The following is a 25,456-nucleotide window of genomic DNA, read 5'->3' as shown; positions in this document are numbered from 1 at the left end:
GAATTGGTCAAAACTGTAATTTTGAATAAGGAACTAGGAACTAGGAACCAACTTCACATTGCAGTTCCTTATTCAGAATGGTCCGAATAAGGAACTGGGAACCATCGAATAAGGAACTAGGAACTAGGTTTCTATTTGCAGTAAAATTTGGTTGAAAAGGGGTAAACTGGGACAAAAATGTTATTTGAATCGGGAACTGAATTAGAAACTAAGAAATGAATCAGGAACTAGTGCAAATGGCGTTAATACGATTAGAATTGGTCAAAAATGTAATTTTGAATAAGGAACTAGGAACTAGGAACCAACTTCACATTGCAGTTCCTTATTCGGAATGGGCTGAATAAGGAACTAGGAACCGGGAACCAACTTCATGTTGCAGTTCCTTATTCAGATCGGGTCGAATAAGGAACTAGGAACTAGGAACTAGGAACCAACTTCACACACCTGGGTCAGTGTCGTTTTCGGCCACGGTACTAAACTTCTTCGATGCTGTGTTCGAAGCGTCCAAAGAACAATAGATGAAAGCGTTAACGTTCAAACAGCTGCCAATCACGAGGGGACGCGCAAAGGTGCAAACTATCAAACATTTGTTGTGTCCATCGGATCGATTACGATGTCAACAATGAATAAACGATTCTTACCACTGAGCAAAATACTTGACCAGCGGTTACTGAACACGAGCCTCAGATGAGTTCAGACAAACGGACTACTTCATGGTTTCAAGCAGATTGCCTCTCCCTGTTTGTTTGTGGATCTGTGTAACTGTAGGCCTATGAATGGGTGACCTGCAGTACGATATTTTACGATAGATCTCTTTTGGAAGTATGTTGTGGCCTAGCCCTGCGTACGATGCCGTGTGTTCCCGGCGTTATACGGCCTCCCACCACAGCTCTGCTGATTGCCATGGACAAAACCGGCAACATGCGGATCCAATTTGGACGGAGCACGAAAAACTACTTTTCTAACTGTTTTCGGCCTACCCCAAATCACTCAACTGCTCACAGACTGCGTAAAAATGCTCTCGTGACATCAAAAAAAACATTGTTTGCTGGCCATGCACGGTCAATGGCCTATGCAGTGAACGGCCATGCCACGATAATACAGGTGCCCATGAGCTTCATTATTTCCTGTCGGGTCGGGGCGATGAAACTAAATCGCAATTAATTCATCTCTGTCGGATTTGACCAAAAAGAGACACTTGACATAGATTATAGCATCAAATGTTGCCGTTCAGACTGAAACATGATGAAAGGTTTGAAGATCGCCGTGATGTCGTTCTTCTCTATACGTTTTTCTGAGCTTGTTTTTTTACTAAATTGCTCTAAATTATATTATCTGACGTTTTTTTTTGAAATCTTATTCAACTTTTCTTTCCCAACCAGGGCACAACATTACCTTTTTCACTTTCATAGTAACCTAGGATTCATATAATTCGCAGATTAATAGACTCTTATGTTCTTCCTCGATTGTCTGTAACTGATTTTGCTATCCCGATATCGATATTGCTTTGAAGTTCGCACTCAGGTGCCTTGAAACTTACGTCAATCACTGAAATAGTTTTCGGACTAACTCAAGAAATTCGACAACTACTAACAAATAGTCGGCAAAATTTACAGAGACTAGCAATAATAATTATGGTCATTTTACCGTCTTTAGCTAAGCGGATTCGCTTGGCGGAAGCAGTATATATAAGGGACTGGTCAGTTTCTTCAGCCTGGGGGGCGGTGTATTCATGGGGGGGGGTCACCCTGTTTTTGACTTTGGTGATAGGGGGGGGGGGGTCACCATGTTTTTGAAATGCCCAATAAGGGGGGTCAGTGTGTTTTTGAATTTTGAAACAGGCTCATCATTCCTACAATGCTAGTGTCAGCCACAAATTTCATCATTCAGTTGTATTTTTCGGCGCGCCCTTCGTAACTGTAATAATAAGTCATATTTTTCAGCACGCCCAATTTAACATATCAAGCATACATACATCAGAGATATCTGTATGTTCAATATTTTTCAGCGTGCTCTTCAAGCTCATTACTTTAATATATCAGAATTTTTTCAGCATGCCCTTCAGGTGCATGACTTTAATATACAATGCATATATATCAGAGATTTCAGGATTTGTCTCTCTACCGAGCGGCGTATTCTTCCACTCTTTCTGCAAGATGCTGTTTCGCGCTTTTCAGTCTCTGGTCGATTAGCCTTCTGGGTCCTTGTCTTGTATATCGGTAATGAAACATTCCCTGGAGCTTCCAAATTCTTATGTAGCTTTTCTGTCAATGTCACCCACCATACTTCTGAATTGACGGTCATCATAATGAGACCGCAGATTTGCGCCTGTCGTTCGGGTGTAAGTTGTTTCAAATTTATGTGAGCGTCGATCTTATTCAGTCTTTGACTTCCGTCTACCCCACCCGTACATTTTGACGATTACTGCGATGGCAATATCGTTCATTCTCTCGACTAAGGCTCCGAGTCCTTGTTCATGGTTTTGAAATTCTAGTTCATGTAGCCCAGAATTTGTATCATATATACCATACAGTAATTATTGATGCAGGTCATGTTGATGAGCCAAACCATTATCTTCTACTTGACGTTCTGCCATTTCTCTCACTTCGATATCTTCGCTTGGTTTCTTTATCTTCCTCGAGCCGCGTTCAAAATCATGCAGTTGTCTCGTTCTAATCTTTTTCTCCATCCGGATTCTCTACCAATTATTATGGCCCTCTCAGGCTATTACTAGTCACTGAGTAGAGAGTGACAAAATGGGCAACCAACAGCGGCACAGGTGTAAGCTAAAGGCCAAACTGCTGTACGGGGTCGTCCCGAGGGAACTTAGTGTAGAACCAGAGATAGGCGACAAAGGTGTTGGGTGTCAGAGATGAGGTGGTTTATTACTTTTCCAACACCAATCCATCTCCATCCCTGTTTCTCTCAAAAATCTTAAAATTCATGGTGTCAAAACCTTTCCCACATTTGTGCAATTTCGTCGACTTCTTAAATAAAAGATGCTGACTTGTAAAATACTGACGTGTGAACAATTGCAACCATGCTTGAAATTAGAAAATAAACAATCATAAAATTCCTGTTCGAGTCACTTTGTTGTATGTGGACATTGTACATATTAATTGTTCTAAGGCCATTTAAAGAACACTTTTGCTTGCCGTCATTAGATTGTTGAAAAACCTACCAGCCAGCCAGGGAAAAACACAAAGACAGACAAAAACACAAGTGTATTAACATACGCTCAATTTTAATGTAATCCTTTGGAAAAAGGATGTTTTTATTTGTAATTGTATTAATATTGTGTTTGTTTTCTTAACTTTTCTCTGAAAACCTACCAGCACGTATGCCACCCCGAGGAGCCATTCGTTATTATACGCCTCACAAAAATATCAGATGTAGATACCACGTGCATGTGCTTATCACGTTACACATTTACACATCTCAAAAATTCAGTTCAATAGGCTGATAATAGAGCAGGCCAGGCTACCCTTACTAAGGTTTACTGATCGACAGTCCAGGCAGTGCTTGCAAGCGTTCATATTTGACTCATACTAAGTTCACACTACGGAGGCTAGTAGTCTGAGACGGCCCTGCTTTAGAAAAACCAATTTGAGTGACAACTTGAACATTAGATGTAAGATAAGATGGAGCTTGACCCCTAATTAACTTCAAATGTGCACTGGATTAAAGACCCTACTACTTTTTGTAAGGAAAAGTGCAAGCTAGCAGTAGATCAGAGACAAAATGTCGCCCATATACATTCTGTATTAACATTACCAACGTTTACTGGATGTATTTCCTTCATAAAATAATTTCTTCAAAGGCTGGAGTGCAAAGACACTTTTATATTGAATGTATACACCCTCACACCTTAATAAAATAAAACACTTTTGGTACGTCGGAAATTGATGATATTTTGTGGTATTAATTCGTTTTTGTCATACTATTTAAAAGGCAAAGCAGTAAGAAATGACATTCATCCTCCGCGATTGAAATGTCTTGATTTTACTGTAAAACATAATCAGAGCTTTAGTGGGGGTTTTATGAGTACAGTGACATCCCTCTGAACATCTGAGCCTCGCCAGGTTTACTTTAAACTTCCTAAAGTTATTTCGCGAAGTATTTACAGTGGTTTTGCATTGAACCGTAAGCAATACCAAGATATGCTGTCTAAATTTAGGAGTTGCCAACCCTGCGAGGCGCAATTATCGACTAGGCGGTAATATCAGTCAATAACAAAGAAATCAACTCTGCTAAAGTTGAAAAATTGTCTGGAAGGAAGCCATGCATAGTCATAACAACGCCACACACACAGCTAACTGTTCAGGACGCATCATTTGTTTGTGTAGATCTGGTGGTGTTGTTGTTTTGGCCATCATGTCAGCCCTCCTTCCAGACAATCTTTGTACTTGATTTCTTTGTGATCGACTTATATTACCACCAGACGATCTTCTGAGTTATAACTGACAGTGTTGGCAACTCCTCAATTTAGACAGTACACCTACCTCCCCTATTGTCAACGGTTCAGCGTAAATCACTGTAATTCAGGCTCAAGCATTAGTTTAAATCTTACGTAGGTTTTCAAACGTGGATGGCTAATGAACTGACCATTCTTGCCTGAAACAAGTTTTCATGAAATGATGAATGACTTCAAAAAAGTAGTAGAATTTTCTACCTAGCCCACCTGATGCTCAAACAATACTACACCAAAACAACACCTGAACAGAATCTCTCTCCATTGACATTTTTACAATCAATTATCGATTTATCAAATGACAAATATGACGGTTTTCCCTTCTTCCTTCTCCTTAGTAAGCAAAGGGATGAGCTTTCGGTGACAACGTTATAACGTCGGCCTCGGAATGATAAATCTTCACTCACGCTGACATCTGTCGGATAAATGTCCCTGGCTCTATGCAAAATTACGAACCGTGTCTTGTATGACCGACATTCACAGTGATTAGTCTTCGAGTATCTTTAACGTGCAATCTATGAATGCCCTCAATAGGCACTTCTCACTCTCTGCATTTTCTTCGTCCGGCTTCGTTTTCAGAGTTTCACGAATTATTTTCTCTCTTCCTCCCACGTTTCGCCCTCTGATTCTATTATCTATCTGAATGTCAAATTACCACGATAACTATTGACACAGTTGTCCAATAGATTCGGTTCTTGCTCTTCATCCCTTTCAGCCAGTGTTCCTTTTTATCGTCTTATTTCGCCTGTAAATCGTTCACCGCTTTTGTTACTAGTTTCTCATATCGTTTCTCGGTTCTTTGATGTCTGTTTTAGAATAGAAATAACGATCAACTTGTTTCTTCTCGTTTATCTCCAGCTTCTTCTAGTTGACAATTTTATCTGACGAGGTTTGGGCCCTGGGTTTAGCTCTACACCTCCAGATTGGTGTAAAGATGAACAATGGATGACAGGAATGCCACTTTTCTATCCTCAACACTTTATATCGCCTGCTGCCAAGCAGGAGTACCATTTATATTGTCACCTAGCTTGTTTTCAATCGATTCACACAAAAACTCTAACATTATCGTCTGATCGTCTAGTCTGCCACAGGTTATATACCAAGACTAAAAGTGTCCATGCCCAGAAAGAACAGTACATACTCCTTTCGACAACTGTCAGACTTACAACAGATAAACAACAGAACAATCTGTAAAAAAGTTCATTCATTGAGGACTATACCGTGAATATGACGTATACCGCTAAACAGACACCAACCTCCACTCCTTGGCTGTAAAAACCTGTCAGTTCTAGATCTCTAACCTTCTTTTCCGAATTCCATTTTATGAACATTTTTTGTCGTCAACCAGTGAAAAACATTTGTTTGATTTCAATTTTTGTAAGGAACTTCGAAGGCGAAAAATACTGGGGCTCCAACAGCACGCTTTTGACACGACAAAAACTGCATCGTCGCACTATAGATCAAACTGTCACTTTGTTCACTTGGCTGACATCAACACTTTGTACACTTGTTCGAAGGGGCGACGATGATATGATATGATATGATATGATATGATATGATATGATATGATATGATATGATATGATATGATATGATATGATATGATATGATATGATATGATATGATATGATATGATATGATAAGGCATTTACGTGACGTGACGTAACATTTCATAACATTTCATAACATGACATGATATGATATGAAATAATATGACATAGGGGGTTGCAGAAATGTCCGACCCAAGGGGTAGGGGTGGGGATGTTTTGGTCTCAGCACTTAGTTCTTCTTGCTATGGTTTATTTTATTTTAATACGTTAGACTATGATATGTATTGCCAATAAAGAATACTACCAACCTTTGGTGTCTTGGACTTATGTTTGCACTCATGTGGTTTTGTAACGATTTTTTTCTCCTTCGCTATGTCACGTATTTGTCCTTTTCGCGAAGTTTTGTCATCGTGTTGCGTCTGATGCGTTTGATTGCCTAATGCGCCAAAGCAAGCAAGGGTGAATCACTAATCTGTGGACGCTGTCACCAGATTATCACCGAATTAACTTCAACAACGGACGCACCAGTAAGCCACAGTCCCTCCCTCGTTGTTTACTTTGTCAAAGTTAAGTGTATACTCTTTTTCTCTTTTTAAGGTATAGCTTCTTTCTGTCATGGTTGATGTCTCAATACTACTCACTGTTTTTACATCTGAAGGGGTGCGTATTTATTTTTCTTCACGGAATCAGTTGATTTCGGCTGGTGGTGTCTATTAGTAGTGCATGAGCACTGTCTTTGTCATTTGTTTACGGCAATGGCGTTGCTCGCTTCCATATGATCTCAATATCGAACGATAATACTGACCACTTCGCATTGCTAGCCAGGTGATTAACATTTCAAAAGTGCTAATTGTTGAAAAAGTGTCCTGACAATCAGTGACTTTAAGATTTTTCAGAGCACCATAGTAGCGTTTACATAAAAGCTTTAGTTCCCTTGATCACCCTGCGTTACCTGCACACCTAATGGACTTTCCCATCATTTTTTTGGTTTAAAATGTGATAAAAGAGAGACTCCCGAAGCAAAGCGAATGTAGACGGGCTTTCATCAACAGGATACGGCAGCTTCTTCTCGAGACCCTCGTGATATCAGCGTATGGTGAGTCAACATGAGTCTTCTCCATGTTTTTGTTTCTATTAATCTGTGTTAATTAATCAAATATATTTAATTAATTTATGTTTCTGTGATACGGCAATAGTATCCACCCTTTACGGTAGGAGTGGTCTACACTTTCTACAACCTGCAGACTCCTTTCGATTTCCACTCGATGAAGAACTCTTTAAACGTGTAAAATTTTGTGTTCAATCTCACTTTGATGTTATCTTCAGCAGGCAGTTATGTGTCTTTGCTTTAAGGTAGTTCGCGCCTAGAAAGTGAAAGACTTCAACTTTTGCTCAAACTTTCCGGAATGAAACTTTCACCCACTGTCTTACCAAATCAACAATAACAATTGGGGGGCACCGTGCAAACTTTGGAGCAAACGAAACAAACTACCCAACATTTTGCGATATTTGAAATTCAAAACGGCCGCCATTCCTGTGTTAATTCTATGGGGGAAAAATAAATTTTGGATTTTCTAAAAACTAAGCCAGTGAAAGTTTTTCTTCCTCCTAGAGCTTTAAAATGAGGCCCCCACAAGTGGTAGATCAGAAAAGAATTTTAGATATTAAAGTCTGAATATCTTTCCCCGAGGTGCGTTCTACCTAAAGTATGCGTGAAATATTTTGAAACATAACATGACAATTCTAATAATATAATATTTTATACCTACAAAAACAGCTTGCAAATAAACTATACGCGTCTATTTTTATTGAGTCAAACACATTTGTTGTCAAACTGAATGACTGGATCACAAAAGAGATTTCTAAGTTTTACAGCGGTATGTCAATAACAATCTTACAGATTATTAGGAGCGCATCATGATCCATGGGCGGACGATTCTGTGGTTCAAGAATTTCTATGTGACAATAGTCTATTATGTAGATACATTTAATTTGCCGTGATAGGAATCAATTCCCAATCGTATTATATCTCACCAGATGGTATTAAAGCTTTTTGCGACATTTCTAAAAGTCCTTCTACTTAAGCGACATATTAGAACGATAATGTATTGATTTTATTTGTTAGACTTTTCTCAAATGTCTGATGATAGCGTCTTTCACATGGACGAACTGAGTTTGGCGCCTTCTGACAAAAAAAAAATGCAAAACTGAATTATAACGGTAGATCTGCGAAAATGATCCTATACTTTACAATCTATTCAATCCTGGCCAAAATTTAGTGACTGTATGTCGATCTCGAGCCAAAAAAACAATGTAGCGACGACACTAATAAATTATTTTTGAAACTAGTAAATGTGAGCTACAATTCTTGAAATCTGCATATGAGGAAATTGTTCGTTAGCAGAGCGCCCCTGGTATCTCCCTTTTGTTGTCTATCCGTCAGGAGACACATTTAGTTATGGGAGGCTTCTGTTTAATAGCCGCTCACCATTACTGTGACAACGTTGACATTACATACTCCAAAATGATCGACATTTCCTGTGATCTGGCCATTTTTGTGATATCAATAAACGATTTTTCATGACAAGTAACGTGTGATTATATTCAATGCCCTAACCATGATTTGCCCAACCTTAGAGCGATTTTATGTTTAAAATATGTGCACGCCTTGTTCATTTAAAGTGCCTAATAGGTTTTCCAGTTACAGTAGCGAAACAAGAAAATGTCATTGACATCAATAAAACAAAAAGAGTGAAAAATTCATGAATTGATACCGGATGCTTCACGATTTTCTATCATAAATTAAATTGTGTCATACAATAATGGTTCCAAGTTCAATCAATTTTCTTTTCGTCTGATCCATAAACGTTTCTATCTTTCCTTGTTTTGTTTTAAAGTGTACGATGGCTCGTATGGCGATATCATTGATACTGCTATTAAGTCTGGCGGCCGTAGAGGGCAGCGACCCATGCATGGACGAGAATAATTCGATTCGTTTAGACTCATGTTCACTCCTCACGGGCGACGACTTTTGCAGTAAGATGTTGAATTACAGGGACAGTCAACACATGATCGGTTATAGATGGAGCTGTAACTGCGATCAAGAATGCCTGCGTTACGGCGACTGTTGTTTTGACTACCTAAACGTCTGTCGTAACCAATTTCTCGAAGATAAAACTGAGTTGCCGGAACTGAGCGACAGTGGCATTTACGCATGCGTAAAAATTGACACGACGTCACCGACGAATGTCTGGATGGTTGGTAAGTGCAAGTCGTCGTGGCAAGACAGTGTTATCAGGGCGAAGTGTGAAACCACAGTCCCTCTAGGTGAGTTCATAATTATAGAAGTACGCATGTTGGTTCCAATCATCAAATTATGGTCATCGTTCTGCATTAGACTTGAAGAGTCTGGCTTGACTATACCAACTCGGAGATGTGTCTTTTGGAAACGTTATAACTAACTAACAAAACAGGTGTATCTCAGTAAAAGAAGACATAGTGTCTTTAATCCATGCTTGTCGGAGAGCAATACTGAGAATGGACTTGAATTACGACAATGTATGAACTAGCATGTTATTCCCTGGGACCGAAAGCATTACTGTTGTTCTATACAGGGACGCTGTTGTTTGAGCTGCTTATGTACGTACAGAAAGCAGCTTCATTTATTGTCATGTTGCAATTTCAATGGTAATCCAGTTCTTGCGACTTTACTCATGTATTTTATTTGTGTTTGTTTCTTTGTTGCAGGCTTATCAGTTCAAAGTATTCCAGTCACGTGGCCCGCTGGATCAGAAATCTACCGCAACATATACTGCGCATTGTGCAATGGTGTCAATCAGTCTGAGATAGTGGAATGGAAGGTGAAAGTCAATCTAGTCTCCAATTCACTTTTCCACTCGTCAGATATCAACACATTTGAAGATTTTGTCCTTGCCACCAATTATGATTACTCCGGCAACAAAACTGCGGTGGACGTCATCTTTCGAATGGAAGAAAGATTTGACAGGCGACTGAGGGCGTGTGTTCCGTATATCGACAGCTGTGATGCGTCGTTCTCTGAAGGTAGAGGTTTACATTTGATGTGTCGGTCCTATTTTTCCATAATTGAACACAAAGCTCCGAACGAACAGCAGTACTACAAGAATATCCACTGTGCCATGTGCAATAAAGCTACTGAAAGAAATGCGTGTGGTTTAAACTTTATGACGAACTACACTAATAGGCACGCATTTTCTTTGAATCTTCTGTTTGATATAAGAAGTGGAGGTCAAATCCAACTTACAACCAATGTCATAGGTAAATATTCGTTTTCCCACAATTATAACTGCTTTGAAGGTGAAATTTTTGATCTTGCATCGCAGTCCTGTACAACCGTTGTCAAGAGGCAACGGTTAGATGTTGATCAACACGTGGTGTTTAACAAGACATCGGCAAATATCTCTGTTGCTCGTCCTAATCACACGTACCTAAATACATCCGAGGAGTTTGATCTCAGTTGTCCCAAATCTGAAGATACTGTAATGTTGTCTAAGAAAGATTTTCAAATAAATGAAGGCCTGCTCACTTTGGCGTAAATTCATTGACCTTCACAACAGGAGTTTATATACTCGTGAGAAATGCATCTAGCGCCCTAGTTTGTTTGCCGAGGGATTTATCAGTCGCATTAAAACTAGTACCCAATCCTGGGTGACAATAACATGCTCTTCGCTTTCCATTGTTTGTTTAGTTGCCAACTTAATCATCTTTTATGTGCCAAAATCCATGAAAAGTTTACCCGAAAAGCTGCTGGTCAACTTCAATTTTTCTCTTTTGTTTGCCCAAATCGCTTTGGTATTCAGCATGGGATTGAACGAACTGCCAAGTTTGTGTCCTTACATCGCCGTCTTTCTACACTACACCTGGTTGGCCAGTTTTGTCTGGACGTCACTGATTAGTTTTGACATCTGTCGAACATTCCGCTCCATTCACAAATTTCTTCGGGTGGGGCAAAATCCCTGGATTGTGGTGTACTACAGCATCTGTGGCTGGACAACACCTCTTGTTGTCGTATCTGTCGCAATCTTTATAAACTTCACGGAGTTTGCAGACTTTGATGTTGGTTTCGGTGAAAATGAGATTTGCTGGATCCGTAATAAGTTAGCTGTGCTGTTGTTTTTCCTCCTACCGGTGGCAATGTTGTTTGTTTTCAATGCAGGTTGCTTTGTGCTCTCGTTGTGGTACATTTTCCAGTCCTCTACAAATACGGGCGACGTGAGGAAAATGGGTGTTTGGCGACGACATTTTCTCATTTTTGTGAAAACGTTTCTGCTGATGGGTCTAACATGGGGCCTGACATTGATAGCTGCATTCTTAGAAGCTGAACTTCTCACGTTCATCTCAAACATTGTTAATTCTTCACAGGGAGTCCTACTTTTCATGGCCTTTGCTGTCGATAAAATACTCCGTGCACGTAAAGCTGTCACTTCTACTCAGCAGCGCGTCACGTAAGAAATTCTCAAGGAAGCATCACCAATACGCAGATCCCTGGATAGCTTGGTTTATTTTATTCAAAACAAAACTGCGACAAAAATATTAAATGATTGATAAACGCTAAAGCAGACTTTACATGGTGAAACCATACTTCAAATTTTAGGTTGAAATAATTTCAGTGACCATGTTTATGTTGCAACACTGCAAGTAATTCAAAGGTAGATGTTTTTGCCAGATGCGGAGTACATATAGTTAAAAAAAGACAAGTAGATTTCAGGACATGCCTCTTGCAGGCATCCGGTATTTATGATACATTCAAGGCTGTGTTCACAGGCAAGATTTAGGCAAACTTATCCCCACTCTATCCGTTTTCGTGACCACTGGACTGCAAAGAAAGAGCTGCATTATGATAAACGTATGAACATTAATGGCTGTACGAAGAGCGCCAGATAATTGAACAGTGCTGAATACACGAAGAGTGCTTGATGTATGGAGAGTGAAGGATGTATGAAGAATGCTAAAGGTATGAAGACAGCCAGATGCATGAGGAATCTTTGATATTTGAAGAATGGTAGATATATGACGAATGTTAAATGTATGGCATATGATCTATATATGAAATGCGCTGGTTGAGGAACACTGCTAGATGTGTGAGGAGTGTTCTGGATGTATGAAGTGTACTGGATATATGAAGTGTTGTATGTACTTACAGATCTGGATGCATGGAGATTGCTATATGTATTGAAAGTGCTAAAATGTATGAACAGTTCTAGACGTATGAAGAGTGCTGAATGTATGAACCGTGCTGAGTAGGAGTCATTGATGTATGAACAGCGGTAGATGTATAAGACCGTGCTGAATGTATAAGGAGTGCTGGATATAGGAAGACTGTTAGATACATGAACAATGCTAGATGTATGAGAGAGCTAGATGTATGAAGTTTGCTGGATATATGAAGACTGCTAGATGTATGAAGACCTAGATGTATGAGCAGTCTCAGATGTTTGAACAGTGCGGATTGTATGTACTGAGCAATATGAAGAGTGCTTGATTTACGAAGAGAACTAGATGTATGAAGAGTGTTTGATGTAAGATGTATTTGGGTGTATGAGTGCTGGATATAGGGTAAGGACGAGTGCTAGATGTATGAACAGTGCTGGCTGTATGAATAGAGCTAGATATATGAAGAGTGCTGGATGTATGAAGAGAGCTAGATGTATTAGGAGTGCTGGATGTAAGATGTATGAGGATGTATGAGGCTGGATATAGGATATAGGATATAGGATGAGTGCTAGATGTATGAACAGTGCTGGCTGTATGGAGAGACCTAGATATATGGAGAGTGCTAGATGTGTGAAGAGAGCTAGTTCCCTGGTAGTCCACTTGGACTACCATTTTCTGAAGTTGGTAGCCCGGCGACAATGGCCGGTAGCCCATGCATATTTTTGTTCAGGGGTATCTTTTTTCGTTAACCAGACAAGGAAGGGCTCTTTTCAAGATTCTGCCCATGAAGTGAATTTTCTAGTCATGTGAATACTTGCACACCTTTAATGCCAAAGGAAACAGGTATAATGGACGAAAGAGGTACTCAAAAGTTTTGGTGGCCTATTGACAACCCGTTTCACTCTCAGGGATGTATGCAAATATTAATAGTCGTCATGACAACAACACGACCTTCTCAGCACTGAGACATACTGCAGCAGGGCTAAAACCATGGCCCTTTTGGATTCTGTGATTGATACATTATGATCAAAATGCAACGAAAATGCGTTTCCATTGGCCATCATTTCCTGTGCCTGTCATTCAAGTATGTCAGTTCAGATATTTAATTTTTGTTGCAAAGTTCCACGGCAGGGCCGGTCGTCTTCGTAATTTGTATACAAAGTCATAGCATGGCCTTTCTGTGTCCAGCTGGGTTTGACTGTATTTAACTCGTCTCAAAGTGGCGGACCAGACTTTGCATGCCAAGTACTGACTGAATTTCAGGTCCCAGGCTTTGGTAGTCCATGTGGGCTACCATTTCATGGATTTTGGTAGCCCGGAGAAAAGTTGGTAGACGCGGGACTACCGCTAATTTCGAGCCCTGTAAATGCAATAGTATAAGCAGTACTGTTCCATATCTATTTTGGTACTTCATGTATGACGAGTATTGGATGTATGCAGCGTTGGAGGTATTCAAAGATCTAACTGTATGGGGACTGTTGCGTGTATGGAAAGTGCCAGAATTATGGAGAGAGTTTAAGATGCATGAAGAGTGTTAGATATTTGAAGAGTTCAAGATGTATGAACACTTTAAAATGTATGAAGTCTTATATGCTTTGACAATAGTACATTTATGAAGAGATCTACCTGTATGAAGAGTTCTAAATATCTGAAAGTTTTTGATTGTGTATTCAACTCCATGGGCACTTTGACGTATCTGAAATTGTGTTGTGGTGGTGCATGGTGACATGTTTTTGTACGTGCTGTATCCTACAGTCTGATAGTCTGCTGACCGCTGACATAATGTGTTGTGTTTGCCGTACTGTACTGCAGTATGTCGTGCTATTGTGTCGTTCTGTAGTGTGAAGCTGGATGCATTATTTTGTTATACTGTGTTGACCTGCGCTCTTGTTATGTTGTGTTGTGCTGTATTGCAATGCGCTGTGCTGCGGTATGTTATGCCATTGTTTGTGCTGTGCTGTGATGTTGGGTTCTGTGTTGTTTTACAATATGTTGCACTGCTCTCTGATGTGTTGCGCTGTGCAGTGCTGTGTTGAGTTGCAATGCCATTCTATGTTGTGCCATAATCCGATGAAGGGAAGTAACAAGACTACAAATTAAACCTATATATTTTATGACAATGATCAGTATTGAATGATATTAAGAAGATTTTAGTAGAATCAAGTTTCGTGCTTTCGGTGACTTATAGAATGTTTTATTGCTTTAACTTATTCAGATTTATGCCATGAATATGCCATGTTATTTCTTGTAGCAAAAATGTCGATTTTAAAATATTTCAATGGGTCTACGCTTTTAATGGTATTTAAAATCTTGCATGCAGTTTTACACTCAATATTGTACATTTTCCAATAGTTATATTTTGGGTAATGTGTTGTGTCTGCGAAGCTTTTAGCCAATTGGTTGGTTGAAACCAACAGTTCTTGTAGAATTCTTTCCAGACAGCCAATCAAAGAATAGCCCTTTCAGACTCCCTTAAGTTCCCGTACATAATGATAATCTACTAATCTGATATAACTTTCCGAACAGCTGCCCATTGCCAGTTGTATTAAAGTTTGCACTAGAATATTTTATTTTGTATTGTCCGTGAAACATGAAGACGTGAAGAAGTCTTGTGATATCACCTGCATTGTAAAATACAGTAGACAACATGTATTTATATTTTTCACAATCTCCACAGAAATAAGTTCATATATGTTAAAATCGAAAAGTTCAGGACTTTGACAAGTTATATTGATTTGTTCTCCGATATTGAAAATTGGCCTTAACTTCGTTGCCATAAGTTAGATGATGTCTGTTACAGAACGTAAAGTAAGTGAAGCCACGTGTATATGACATCACACGGGTGAGGATTCAAGGCTTGAAATAGTATCTTACATTATCTCGATTGTGTGTTGTAATATTATTATACCGAATAATATGATAGCGCTCTTCATGTAGAAAATGTATCAATTCGACTCTGTCAGGGATACAGTTGCCATCCTTAAAAAAGACTGGTTTTTAGCCAGATTCAGAGTTTGTTATCTTTAAAATGGTTGGCCTAGGTAATTCATGTTACTGAATATTTATGCCGTGTGATGACACATTTCTTAGAATACACATTTCGTTGTTTTACTCAATATGAATATGAATAAAATAAGTGTGCATTCATTGCCAAAGTGTTTCAGTCTTGTGGTTTTTTTTGCCACTGGGCTTATCTTCCTTATCAAAAAGTTAGGTTCTCTTAAGGAAACCTCCAAAGGATTTGTGAAGCAACGAGAACCCGAGGATTACGTGTTTCGAGAGAGGATTACGCTGTTTTGTTAAAATGAAATGGATTTTTGGGTCTAGTGCTCTTCAATCTTGCTCTCTCTTTTAAGGAATCTATTAGATTGACGACTCAGATCGATGTGCAAATCCGAGTGAAATGTCGACACAATTTACATCCTATTCCCGATATGTTGAGAGATCCTCTTCCAACGTGACCCAATTCATTGAACACTTTCGCACTTCAACTTTTAGTCTATCACTACAGAACAGAAGCGATTCAAGTCATGTTACGTAATATTAAAATCCGGCGAGACATTTGAATCGAGAGGGATATCAACAAAAACTTCAACTTTCTGCGTTCGGTATTCCTTTGCACCTCACACGGTATCCAACTTCATTGCATCTTTGGAACGCTTTAATAATTCTACAAGTTCAAAAACCTGAAGAAGTATTCAAACTGTAGCTGTCGTTGCTTGACTAGATATCACGAAGCTTAGGTGGCAAGCTAAGGTGGTTTTAGTGTAAATGACATTTGATACGACCGTGCGTCAATCTATGCTATCAAAATGTTGCTACAAAGAAAAATCGACGAAAGAAAATAAGGACTCCTTCACTGTCGTTGGGGGCTCTCGCTGACTGACATGATTTAGTCATGCGGTGGTATCGGAGCCCGACTTGCAATTGAAGAACTTTGATAAATTGTAAAGTTTTGAAACCTCTTTTAAAACTCTAGCACGATTCTTCGGACTGTTTAGTTCAACTTAATACCGAAAAAGTATGGTTTTGTCATCAGCCTTTATCAAACTGAACTGACCAGGATGTACCTGTACCGGATTCCCAGCCGAATGCCCCCTCCCCCATTTTCTTGCCTCAAAGGCCTCCTGTATGTAAATAACCTTACTTGGTACACAGCCACTTTTCTATGAAGTGATCGCCCATCAAAAGTGTCGAGCCCCGACCTCGACCGAGGTATATTGTGCAGCCATGAAAACATAGCTCACACATTGCCACTGGCTACCTGAAAAAGGTCGGTAACCTTGTGGTTTGTCTGGTTGTAAACGATCAATTTGGGTATATCGGTTCTCAAATTGTTGCAAACAAAACTAAGTCTCGCCGAGGTAGTAAGAACATACATTCGGACTCTCGAATTTTCACAAGTATTTATGGGGCTCATTTTAAAGCTCTTGGTGTTTAAAAAATTCACAGTCTTGGTTTTTCAAAAATAAAATAATTGTATTTTCCCAATAGAGATGGCGGCAATTTTTAATTTAGAATATCAGTAATGTTAGGTAATTTGTTTCTCTAGTACAAAGCTTTGCAAGGTGACCATTGATGTTTATACTTAATTTAGGAAGAGAGTGGTTGGAAGTTTCCATAAGAAAATTTGAGCAAAAGTTTGTCTTTCAATTTCGGGGCGCATACTACCATAAATGACCTCAAGCCCCTCAAATAGACTTGAGAAAATAAGAATCACAATAGAGGCCGTCTACATTTCTTCAGGTGCTTCAACTCAGATGATAAAACAACGCCTGGTTTTTTTGTTTGTTCGGTTTGTCTCTTTTCATTTGCAATCGATGATGAAACTATTGTTAGATTTTGAAACAACACAGGAAAACTGGATGGTCAACTCTGCGCTTTTAAGATGTGTTTTATGGTAGAAACATCAAAAGTTAAGACATTTACAAACTCGTAGCTACTTACAATGTACTGAAATAATTAGTGGTGTTACTGTCGTAAAGAACTCTCACTAGACTTTGCAGATTCTATGTATTGTGTGTCTGCTCGTCTGTCATATCTTTGTAGGGGTCTATTCGGCTTTTGTATTTCAAAAACTGAAAGTCACCATCTAGTCTTTTTATCTACGACAACCTTGGTGCTACAGTATTTGAGTAAAACAAATGTTTAAAAACTGTGGCATTGATCTTTTCCTATAGGGGTAACCTATCTTTTGCAATCATTATTCAATATTATGCTGGATGCTCATATTTCGCTTACCATTTCAAAGTGTACGAATCATTCTGTGGAGGTAGTAATGAACTGACTAGCTTTTGTTTCCCAAGTCGGTTCCTCTATTGGTTTGTGACCTTCGAACTGGAGCACCGCAGTCGTTTACAAGATGGATATCTATGCTTCGTAAGATTCGAAATAGCATGGCGCCAAATCAACTATTCTTCCCGATGAACGGCTTGGCGCCAAGATGTTTCAGTCCTTACCTTCCAAATGACTGCGTCTAATTTCGGCGACTTCCTTTGAACATTTACACGTTTTGCGCTTCAATACTTTACCACTAATTCATTTAAGAGAGTTGGTTTTCTGAGAATTTCTGATTTCGCACCAGTTTTCCAAATTTCTGTTGCGCACCATAACATAACAATGTTTTGACATTTACGCTATAAAAACACAATAATAGGCTAAAACATAACTACAGATTGTCAGATTTGTTTTTCAAAATTATCTTGCGTATTATATTCAATTTTGACAATTTAGTCCCCGTTCAATCCTCAATATTCGTCCTATTACGTGCAAGTCTTCTGGTGTTTTAAATAGCTAACAAACATAAACTTTCTCGACTTTGGTTTTACGAATTTTGCAGTGAGTCTGACAGGGCGCCTGTCCGATACACGAGTCTTTGAATATTGCCGCCTCCGAAGCTAACCTGTAAACTGTATCAAAAAGGTCACCCCTGAACACTGGACCAGCAAGTCGTACATGACCAACCAGTTACCCCGTCCTCCTGAGCTCCCCCATCCTCTATGATCTATGAGACTCATTTAGCCGTCCACTTTCTGAAGAACAAAGGGCCAACACAGAACACTTCTACAAATCGTCACAATCATGAGGGGTCTAGTGCCTTTACAAAGCCATGTAAGACCCCCTAAGAAAAACCATTTGTCTTCACCAGGGACATTCGGCCAAATGTTCCTCAGATTGATCACTCTTCAAATTGTCGTGTCAATCCGAGTGCCACCGTGCAAGGAATAGTGCCGAGGTGTCATTGTCGTTTGAACTATTCGGTTAAGTTTACGGACGTGTTTTTTATGCGATTAAATTGATGAGATGCCATACAGGCTGCTCACATGCAGCCAGTCCTCGCTGGTACATGACGTAAACGGCAGTGCCGCAAACATGTCACAAACAGCTAGCACGCATTTGGAGAAAACAAAACCGTTTCGCCTTGGTTTGTTTTTGTTACCCGGCACGTAGATTGAGAAAGGTTAATGATCCGTTTCCTGATATGATGTCAGCACGATCGAGAGCGTTTACAAAATACTTACAATACTGTAGCAGCAATCTGCCTATCCTTAAAAAGATACAGGGAAGTTGGTTTTTTTACACAACTTGCATGCTGTGAGAATGTCTTTAAAATTAATATTTTTTTCCAAAGAAGAAGATCATTCAGTTACGATTCGCAAGTCAATGTGTTAGGATTCTCTTTAAGGTAGTGCGCGCAGTGATAGTGTGAGGACCCGAGCATTATTACCGGCAAGGTTTGGAGGGGGGGGGGAGAGACAATATTTCATCGACTTTTTTTTCGCCTCCCCCCCCCCTCCCCGACGAAAGGCAAAATTTCTTCCGTTCGCAGGAAAAAATTTGGTGGCATCCTCCCGAACAACATAAAAATGTAGAGCCGACCACAGAGACCGGCACCAACTTATTCCATAAGCTCCTACAGTCATTGTGTGTATATCTATCTGAATGGGAGAGAGAGAGAGAGAGAGAGAGAGAGAGAGAGAGAGAGAGAGAGAGAGAGAGAGAGAGAGAGACAGAGAGAACGATATTATTATATATATATATATATATATATATATATATATATATATATATATAAAACGATATACACACACACACACACACACACACAATTATATATATATATATATATATATATATATATATATATATATATATATATATAATATGGATATGGATGTATGTACCAAACATATATATATATATATATATATATATATATTATATATATATATATATACATATATATGTATATATATATATATATAATATATATATATATTATATATATATATATATATATATATATATATATATATATATATATAACATAACAAGACAACATAACAAACTAACAAGAGTATGGTGATAAAAAGATCATTTGTGCACAAAAAATTGATCATTGGAATTACAAGAAATTTGATCGCTGAATTTCACCTAAAAGTCAATTCACTGTATGTGGTTGTCTATGATGCAAACTGTGAACATTTCCCTATACAAGACTGGCTAAGTTTGTGCATAGAATGTCCAGAGACACACATTACCTGACATTAGCCAATAATTGAAATTCAAAAAGGCCGCCATCCCTGTGTTAAGTTTACGAGAAAAAACGAAGACGGTGAAATTTTGTCTTCTCAAAGAGCTTTAAAATGATCTCGCACGAGTGTTGGCTCAGAAAATATTTATAACTTAGACCCTGCGACTTTCATCTTGATGCTGATAGAGAATAATGGCTTAAAATTTCTTTTAAGAACGGTTGGGCGACGTTGATGTCTTTGATGTTTTGAGGCGCATTCTTCCTTAATTTAAACTAACATCCCCAGCTATCCAACCAAATTTACATTATCAGCAGAATGTCTATAGTTTCTCAGTAAAATGCACCATGACGTCAGATCTCCAGTGCACACGTGATAACAGGTCTGACTTCTCCAGAAGTCAAATCAATACTACTTGACGAGAATTCCATGCCTTGACTTAGATATTTGGTAAGTGAAGGGGCGAGAAAATTATAGCTTCCGGAATTGTCAAACAAATCACCGATGTCGGCCAATAAATCGACATTTTCTAGAGATCATGGGCAGTTGACCTTGGCCTATCACAACAAAATAATGAGACGAGGGCGACATGCGTGCAAAATGAAACGGCGAATATTTGGTCAAAGTACAGTCAAAACCCTGAGGTGTTTCTGCAAGAGGTTACGATGAAAATGAGCCATTTGAGATTTGCGGGTGATTGTCCTCTGCCGCGCTTTAAATATCTGCAGCTCAGTGAACTTCTTTGAACTTCCGCAAGTGACGACGCCCTCTCTGAATGATTGGCCACATTCTCACGGGTGCCAGGGGGAGTTGATCAACACCGCGAAAATGACCCCATTATGAAACCATTACGAAAAAAGCAATAATGAAAACTGATGGTTCCGGAATTGGAACACGTACTCTGGCTTCGTGACCAATCAAAATTTGGAAAACATACGCGGGAAGACTGAATGCAACAATTTCAAAGCTTTACTACTTTTTACTTTTTATTAACTTTTCTTTGTTGGTTAACTGTCTAATAAACCCGACTGATTCGACCGATCAATATGCTCTGTGCAGGCACTGTATGCAGTGCGATGTTACTAAGTAGTGATTGAACAAGGGTGCGGACAGAAATTCAAGTGTCAATGCACGTCACAGTGTTAAGGTAGTATGCGCCTCGAAAGTGAAAGACTTAAACTTTCGCTCAAACTTTCCTCAATGATGCTTTTCACCATTCTCTAGCCGAATCAATAATAAAAATCGGGGTTCACCGTGCAAAGTTTCGAACTAGTCAAACAAATTACCCAACATTTTGTGATATTTGCAATTCAAAATGGCCGCCATCCCTGTGCTAACTCTGTGGGGAATTGAAATTAAATTTTGAATTTTTGCAAAAACTAAGACCGTGAATGTTTTTCTTTGTCAAACAGCTTTAAAATGGGCCCCAACAAGTGGTACATCAGAAAAGAATTGTATATTTTGAGAGTCTGGATATCTGTCCCCGAGTCGCGTTCTACCTTAAATGACCACCGGATGACAAACAAAGTGTTTTATTGAACGCCCCTAATTAGCTTGTCATCCCGGCCTCGACATGTATAGACTGCATTGTTGTCGCTTGAAAGTTACTAGAATTCACTTGTCAACGATAGCAATACAGCCTATACGTATAGAAGCCGACTTGACATTCCAGTTACTGTGTACCTCAACATGCTGTTGAGATTAGAACAAGAATCCTGTTGACATACAGAACAAATAACGTGAATACAACATCAAAAGGCACGGCTACCGTCCCTTTATGCATAGATAGTAGCCATCTACAGTCTATGCTTTAAGTAGCCGAATAACGTGTTTTCGAAATACACACATGTAAGTAGACTGTGGCCGATACGATGAATTCGAAATATTACAATGTATAGTAAAAGTCAATTAACTAAATTTTCAATGTCACTTCAGCCCGATGCTGGAAAGATTCTTTGATTGTATTTCCCTGATAATTGTTCTTACAGCATAAATATTTCCTTCTTCTTTTCCTTAAATCGTGTTAACATGCAAAGTTTTAGTCTTGTTATGCATTGCTTAGAATATGCAATGTTATTGTTGACAAATGAATTCTGGTCCAGATTAAGCTTCAGTAATTACCAATAACATGGGATGACAAGTTTGTACGCGAGGCATCTGAACATGATTTTTTAGAGAAGAATAAGAAACTGTATTTTTAAAGTTAGAACAAAAAAGGTGGAAAAGATTCAAAATGTTACAGCTTTTAAACTTTAAGATTAAACTGTTCTTGTATGGTTGTGCATGGCCACTCTCTTAGCAAAAACTGCTTTGTTTCCATATCCGTGTGTGGGTTTCAGGAGAAACAAAAATCCATCGGTATCACTATTTAATTACCCTTTCAGTGAACCATGAGGTCGACTGTCGGTGATCCCGTGCGAATCACCGTGAACTCTCGCCACGATGATCGCTGTAACGTCGTCTCGATCTGCGTCAGTGACGCTGGAATCGGCGTATTTTTTTTGGGCGGCAATCGATCATAGATTGCCAGCGGTGTGGGGGCGTGCACCGCTTTTCTGCGCAGAGGCGGTATGGTTGCACGCATTTCGCCAACAACATGGTTCATTGACTCACGTCAGTGACTCGGGTAGATATTCTTCTACGAAAACGTAACAGCACCGTACTTGTTTGACTATTGTCTTGTCTGGTCGAGTCATTCAAGAATGCAAACTCATAGATCTTGTAAGTGGCATTATTTATAGATGCATTTGTCACCTATCATAGTCTATTAGAATAACATCTCAATAAACATTGCCATATAAATTTAGTATTGTTTCTACTGATCCGAACTAGCGACAGGTATGTACGGTAACCACACGCCAACCGAAGAAGTCGGCGTTCATAGTAGCTCTATTTCATCCCTTGAGGACAGGGAGATCCACAATATCTCTCTCTCTCTCTCTCTCTCTCTCTCTCTCTCTCTCTCTCTCTCTCTCTCTCTCTCTCTCTCTCTCACGTCAATTGTAAGGAAGTTGACTTGATTTCAAGTATTTGGATTTGGCTAAGTTCGGCGTTGGCCCGTAAAATATGTCGTATGCTAGAATTTCGATGTTAATAATTCACTGGGCTATGCTGAGCCTATCTGTAAATTTGTTAATTGATTGAATACAATACTCATGGCTGTTGTCATAAGTTATTTATAATTTTCCTCTCAACTGAGTTGCTACGAGGCAAACGCAAGCTCACTCGTCTGCGGGAAGGATGAAGACAAAGAAACGGTTGTGTGGCGTGGCTGAGTGGATATGTGACTGTGATCCGGGTATAACAATATCTGTGCTGTCAACCCTTATACGCACTACCACCCCAGGTATTAACGTCAACAAGAAAGACGTTTGTTAAGAAGATCGGCGGAGGAAATCTAATTCATTTGTCGTGAATTGGTTGCCCCTGCCTGCAGGAATATGCTCGATGATGTCGTGTCGGTTGTACACCGATTATGCTTGCTTTACTCTGTACATTTGAACATTGTGACACGTGCTCCACATACTTAACATATCGCTCAGTCGATTCCCAGACTGCCAGTCATTCGTTTCACAACATGGCGTCAGCATGTACGCTTCACGCTCCGCTCTGGATACTCCTAGTGATGCGAGTTTTCGTCCACGCGTCTGGGATATTGAACTTGGCTTTCCTGTGCCACAACATAGACGGCCTCCCCGGCAGAGTGTCGAGTCTCGGGTCCGCATTTTCCTTGGCGGTAGAACGCATTAACAAGAAGGAGAGCTTACTGCAAGATGTAGCTTTAAACTACACATGGCAGGATACCAGGTGTAACATAGGAGTTGCATTGGACAGGATGGTGGACTCGGTCACAAACGGTAACTTCTCAGTGATTTTCGGAACCGCCTGCAGCGAGGTTACCAGCACGGCTGCCCAGTTGGCGGGCGTTTGGAATATTCCCATGATGGGGTTTATGACTCTCTCGCTAGACATGAGCAATAAAGACAAATACCCTACCTATGGTCGCAGTATATGCCCCGTGACGAAAATCGCCCGGGCTATACTTGACATCTGCCAGCACTTCGACTGGCACCACGTCGGCCTGATTGGCAGCGACAGCGACGTTCCCTGGTCGCCGGTGGATCGGGCAATTTTGCACGTTTTAGGCGGGGCAACCTGAGCGTGACCGAGAGCGTGCTGTTCGACACCGAACGGACGGAACTTTACGATGAAAACATGAAAAGTATATCGTCAAGAGCCCGAAGTAAGTATTGAGAGCGAAATAAAATCCATTATTGGACTCTATAACTTTACCAAATATTTACCTTATCGGCCGAAAGGAAAGTAAGGCATAGTAGACGATTTCTAATTCCCTACTTTTCGACAAAAATATTTGTAAAACTTCGCGAGGGGCAAATTAAAGTGCGAATATTTTTTCTCGTACAAGTGAAATCGATAGCATTGGCTACTTGTTTACCGTAACATTTGTGTACCTGTAGCTGAAAACTATTTGTTGAAAATACAGAATATCGACGCTGAAGGTCGTTTTGGTGTTGTTATGAAAGTTTATATCCCCCTTCTGTTGACAGATGACGCCGATGTCAAAAGGTTAATCTCGTTTCAAATCCGGTTTCTTGAAAAAAAAGGTGCACATTGGCATCCCAGGTGATCAGTCTGCAGTATAACGCCGTGTGGTGGCTAAACGTTGTTTATTTTGCAAAACGCTCGTTCGCGTGCCGCGGCGTCCAGTCATAGTTTTAAGATAGTATGCGCCTTGACAGTGAAAGAATTAAACTTTTGTTCAAACTTTTGTTCAAACTTTCCTTAAGAAATCTTTCAACCATTCTCTTTCAAAATCAAGAATAAAAATCAGGGGTCACGGAGCAAATTTTGGTACTGCAGAAACAAATAACCAAAGATTTACCGATATTCAAAATTCAAAATGGCCGCCACCCCTTTATTAACTCTATGGAGAAAAATATAATTTTCGAATTTCGAAAAACTAAGACGGTATTAAAGTTTACTTATACCTAGAGCTTTAAAATGAACTCACACAAGTGGTATATCAGAAAAGAATTGTAAAAGTTTGAGAGTCCGAATATCTGTCCTTGTGGCGCATTCTACCTTAAGGTCGCTTTGTCTTGAATAAATGATGTTTAATGAGTGTTTAATGAGAAAACATACATCCTTGTACATCTTCGGTTCAAGTGACAGTGGGTCTTCACTGAATCGTGTCGTATGCCCATGTACAAAATCGATGGTTGCTGAATCCAATCGATGCGAATCGAACCCATGAATGCCCAATTTACCAGCGGAGCGGAGCACGTAAATTTGGCAAACGTTACGTAGGATTTCAGTTTTTCAAAAAAGCGCTATTCGTTTTTAATCACGATGTCTGAATGATTGTTCAAACAATAACTGGTAACGATTGACAAAACATGTTGTTTAAATCAATTATTTTCAATTCACGAAGGTGAAGGGTTGGAGAAACAGCTGTACCCCTTCAATCTCAGACTTGGATGTACAACAAAACTGAGCAAGTCCCCTGTTCTGTGCTTGCACATCTTGTTCTGGTGCCATACTCGGTGCCGTACCCATAATGCAGTAAGAATTGATTTACACAAATACTCTGGGACTGACGTTCGTTTGAATTCTCTTTCAGATCATTACGCATCGCCGCAGTAAACGATGCTCACATATTCAGCCGCAAAAAAATTAGTCTGTGTAGCCAAA

The 25,456-nt window shown here is 39.5% G+C and overlaps 2 protein-coding genes across 2 annotated transcripts in view; both read left to right on the top strand.

Annotated features, from left to right (window-relative positions):
• The first annotated feature begins 6,808 nt into the window (after positions 1-6,808).
• On the top strand, positions 6,809-10,594 carry LOC139148573 (uncharacterized). The gene is made up of 3 exons (XM_070720058.1): positions 6,809-7,116; positions 8,918-9,347; positions 9,768-10,594. Exons 1-3 carry the CDS (start codon positions 7,114-7,116, stop codon positions 10,592-10,594), a joined length of 1,260 nt encoding a protein of 419 aa, XP_070576159.1. The 5' UTR covers positions 6,809-7,113.
• A 12,713-nt stretch (positions 10,595-23,307) lies between these two features.
• The window catches only part of LOC139148211 (atrial natriuretic peptide receptor 1-like), a 282,135-nt gene continuing 279,986 nt past the window's right edge, over positions 23,308-25,456 (top strand). The window contains exon 1 of the mRNA XM_070719527.1: positions 23,308-23,987. Within this exon, the coding sequence (XP_070575628.1) occupies positions 23,960-23,987 (28 nt within the window). The 5' untranslated portion in view covers positions 23,308-23,959. The remainder of the gene's footprint in view (positions 23,988-25,456) is intronic.

This window comes from Ptychodera flava, chromosome 13 (genome assembly GCF_041260155.1).
Source record: "Ptychodera flava strain L36383 chromosome 13, AS_Pfla_20210202, whole genome shotgun sequence".
In the NCBI taxonomy this organism is placed as follows: Eukaryota; Metazoa; Hemichordata; class Enteropneusta; family Ptychoderidae; genus Ptychodera; species Ptychodera flava.
This window is presented reverse-complemented; position numbering and strand designations above follow the sequence as displayed.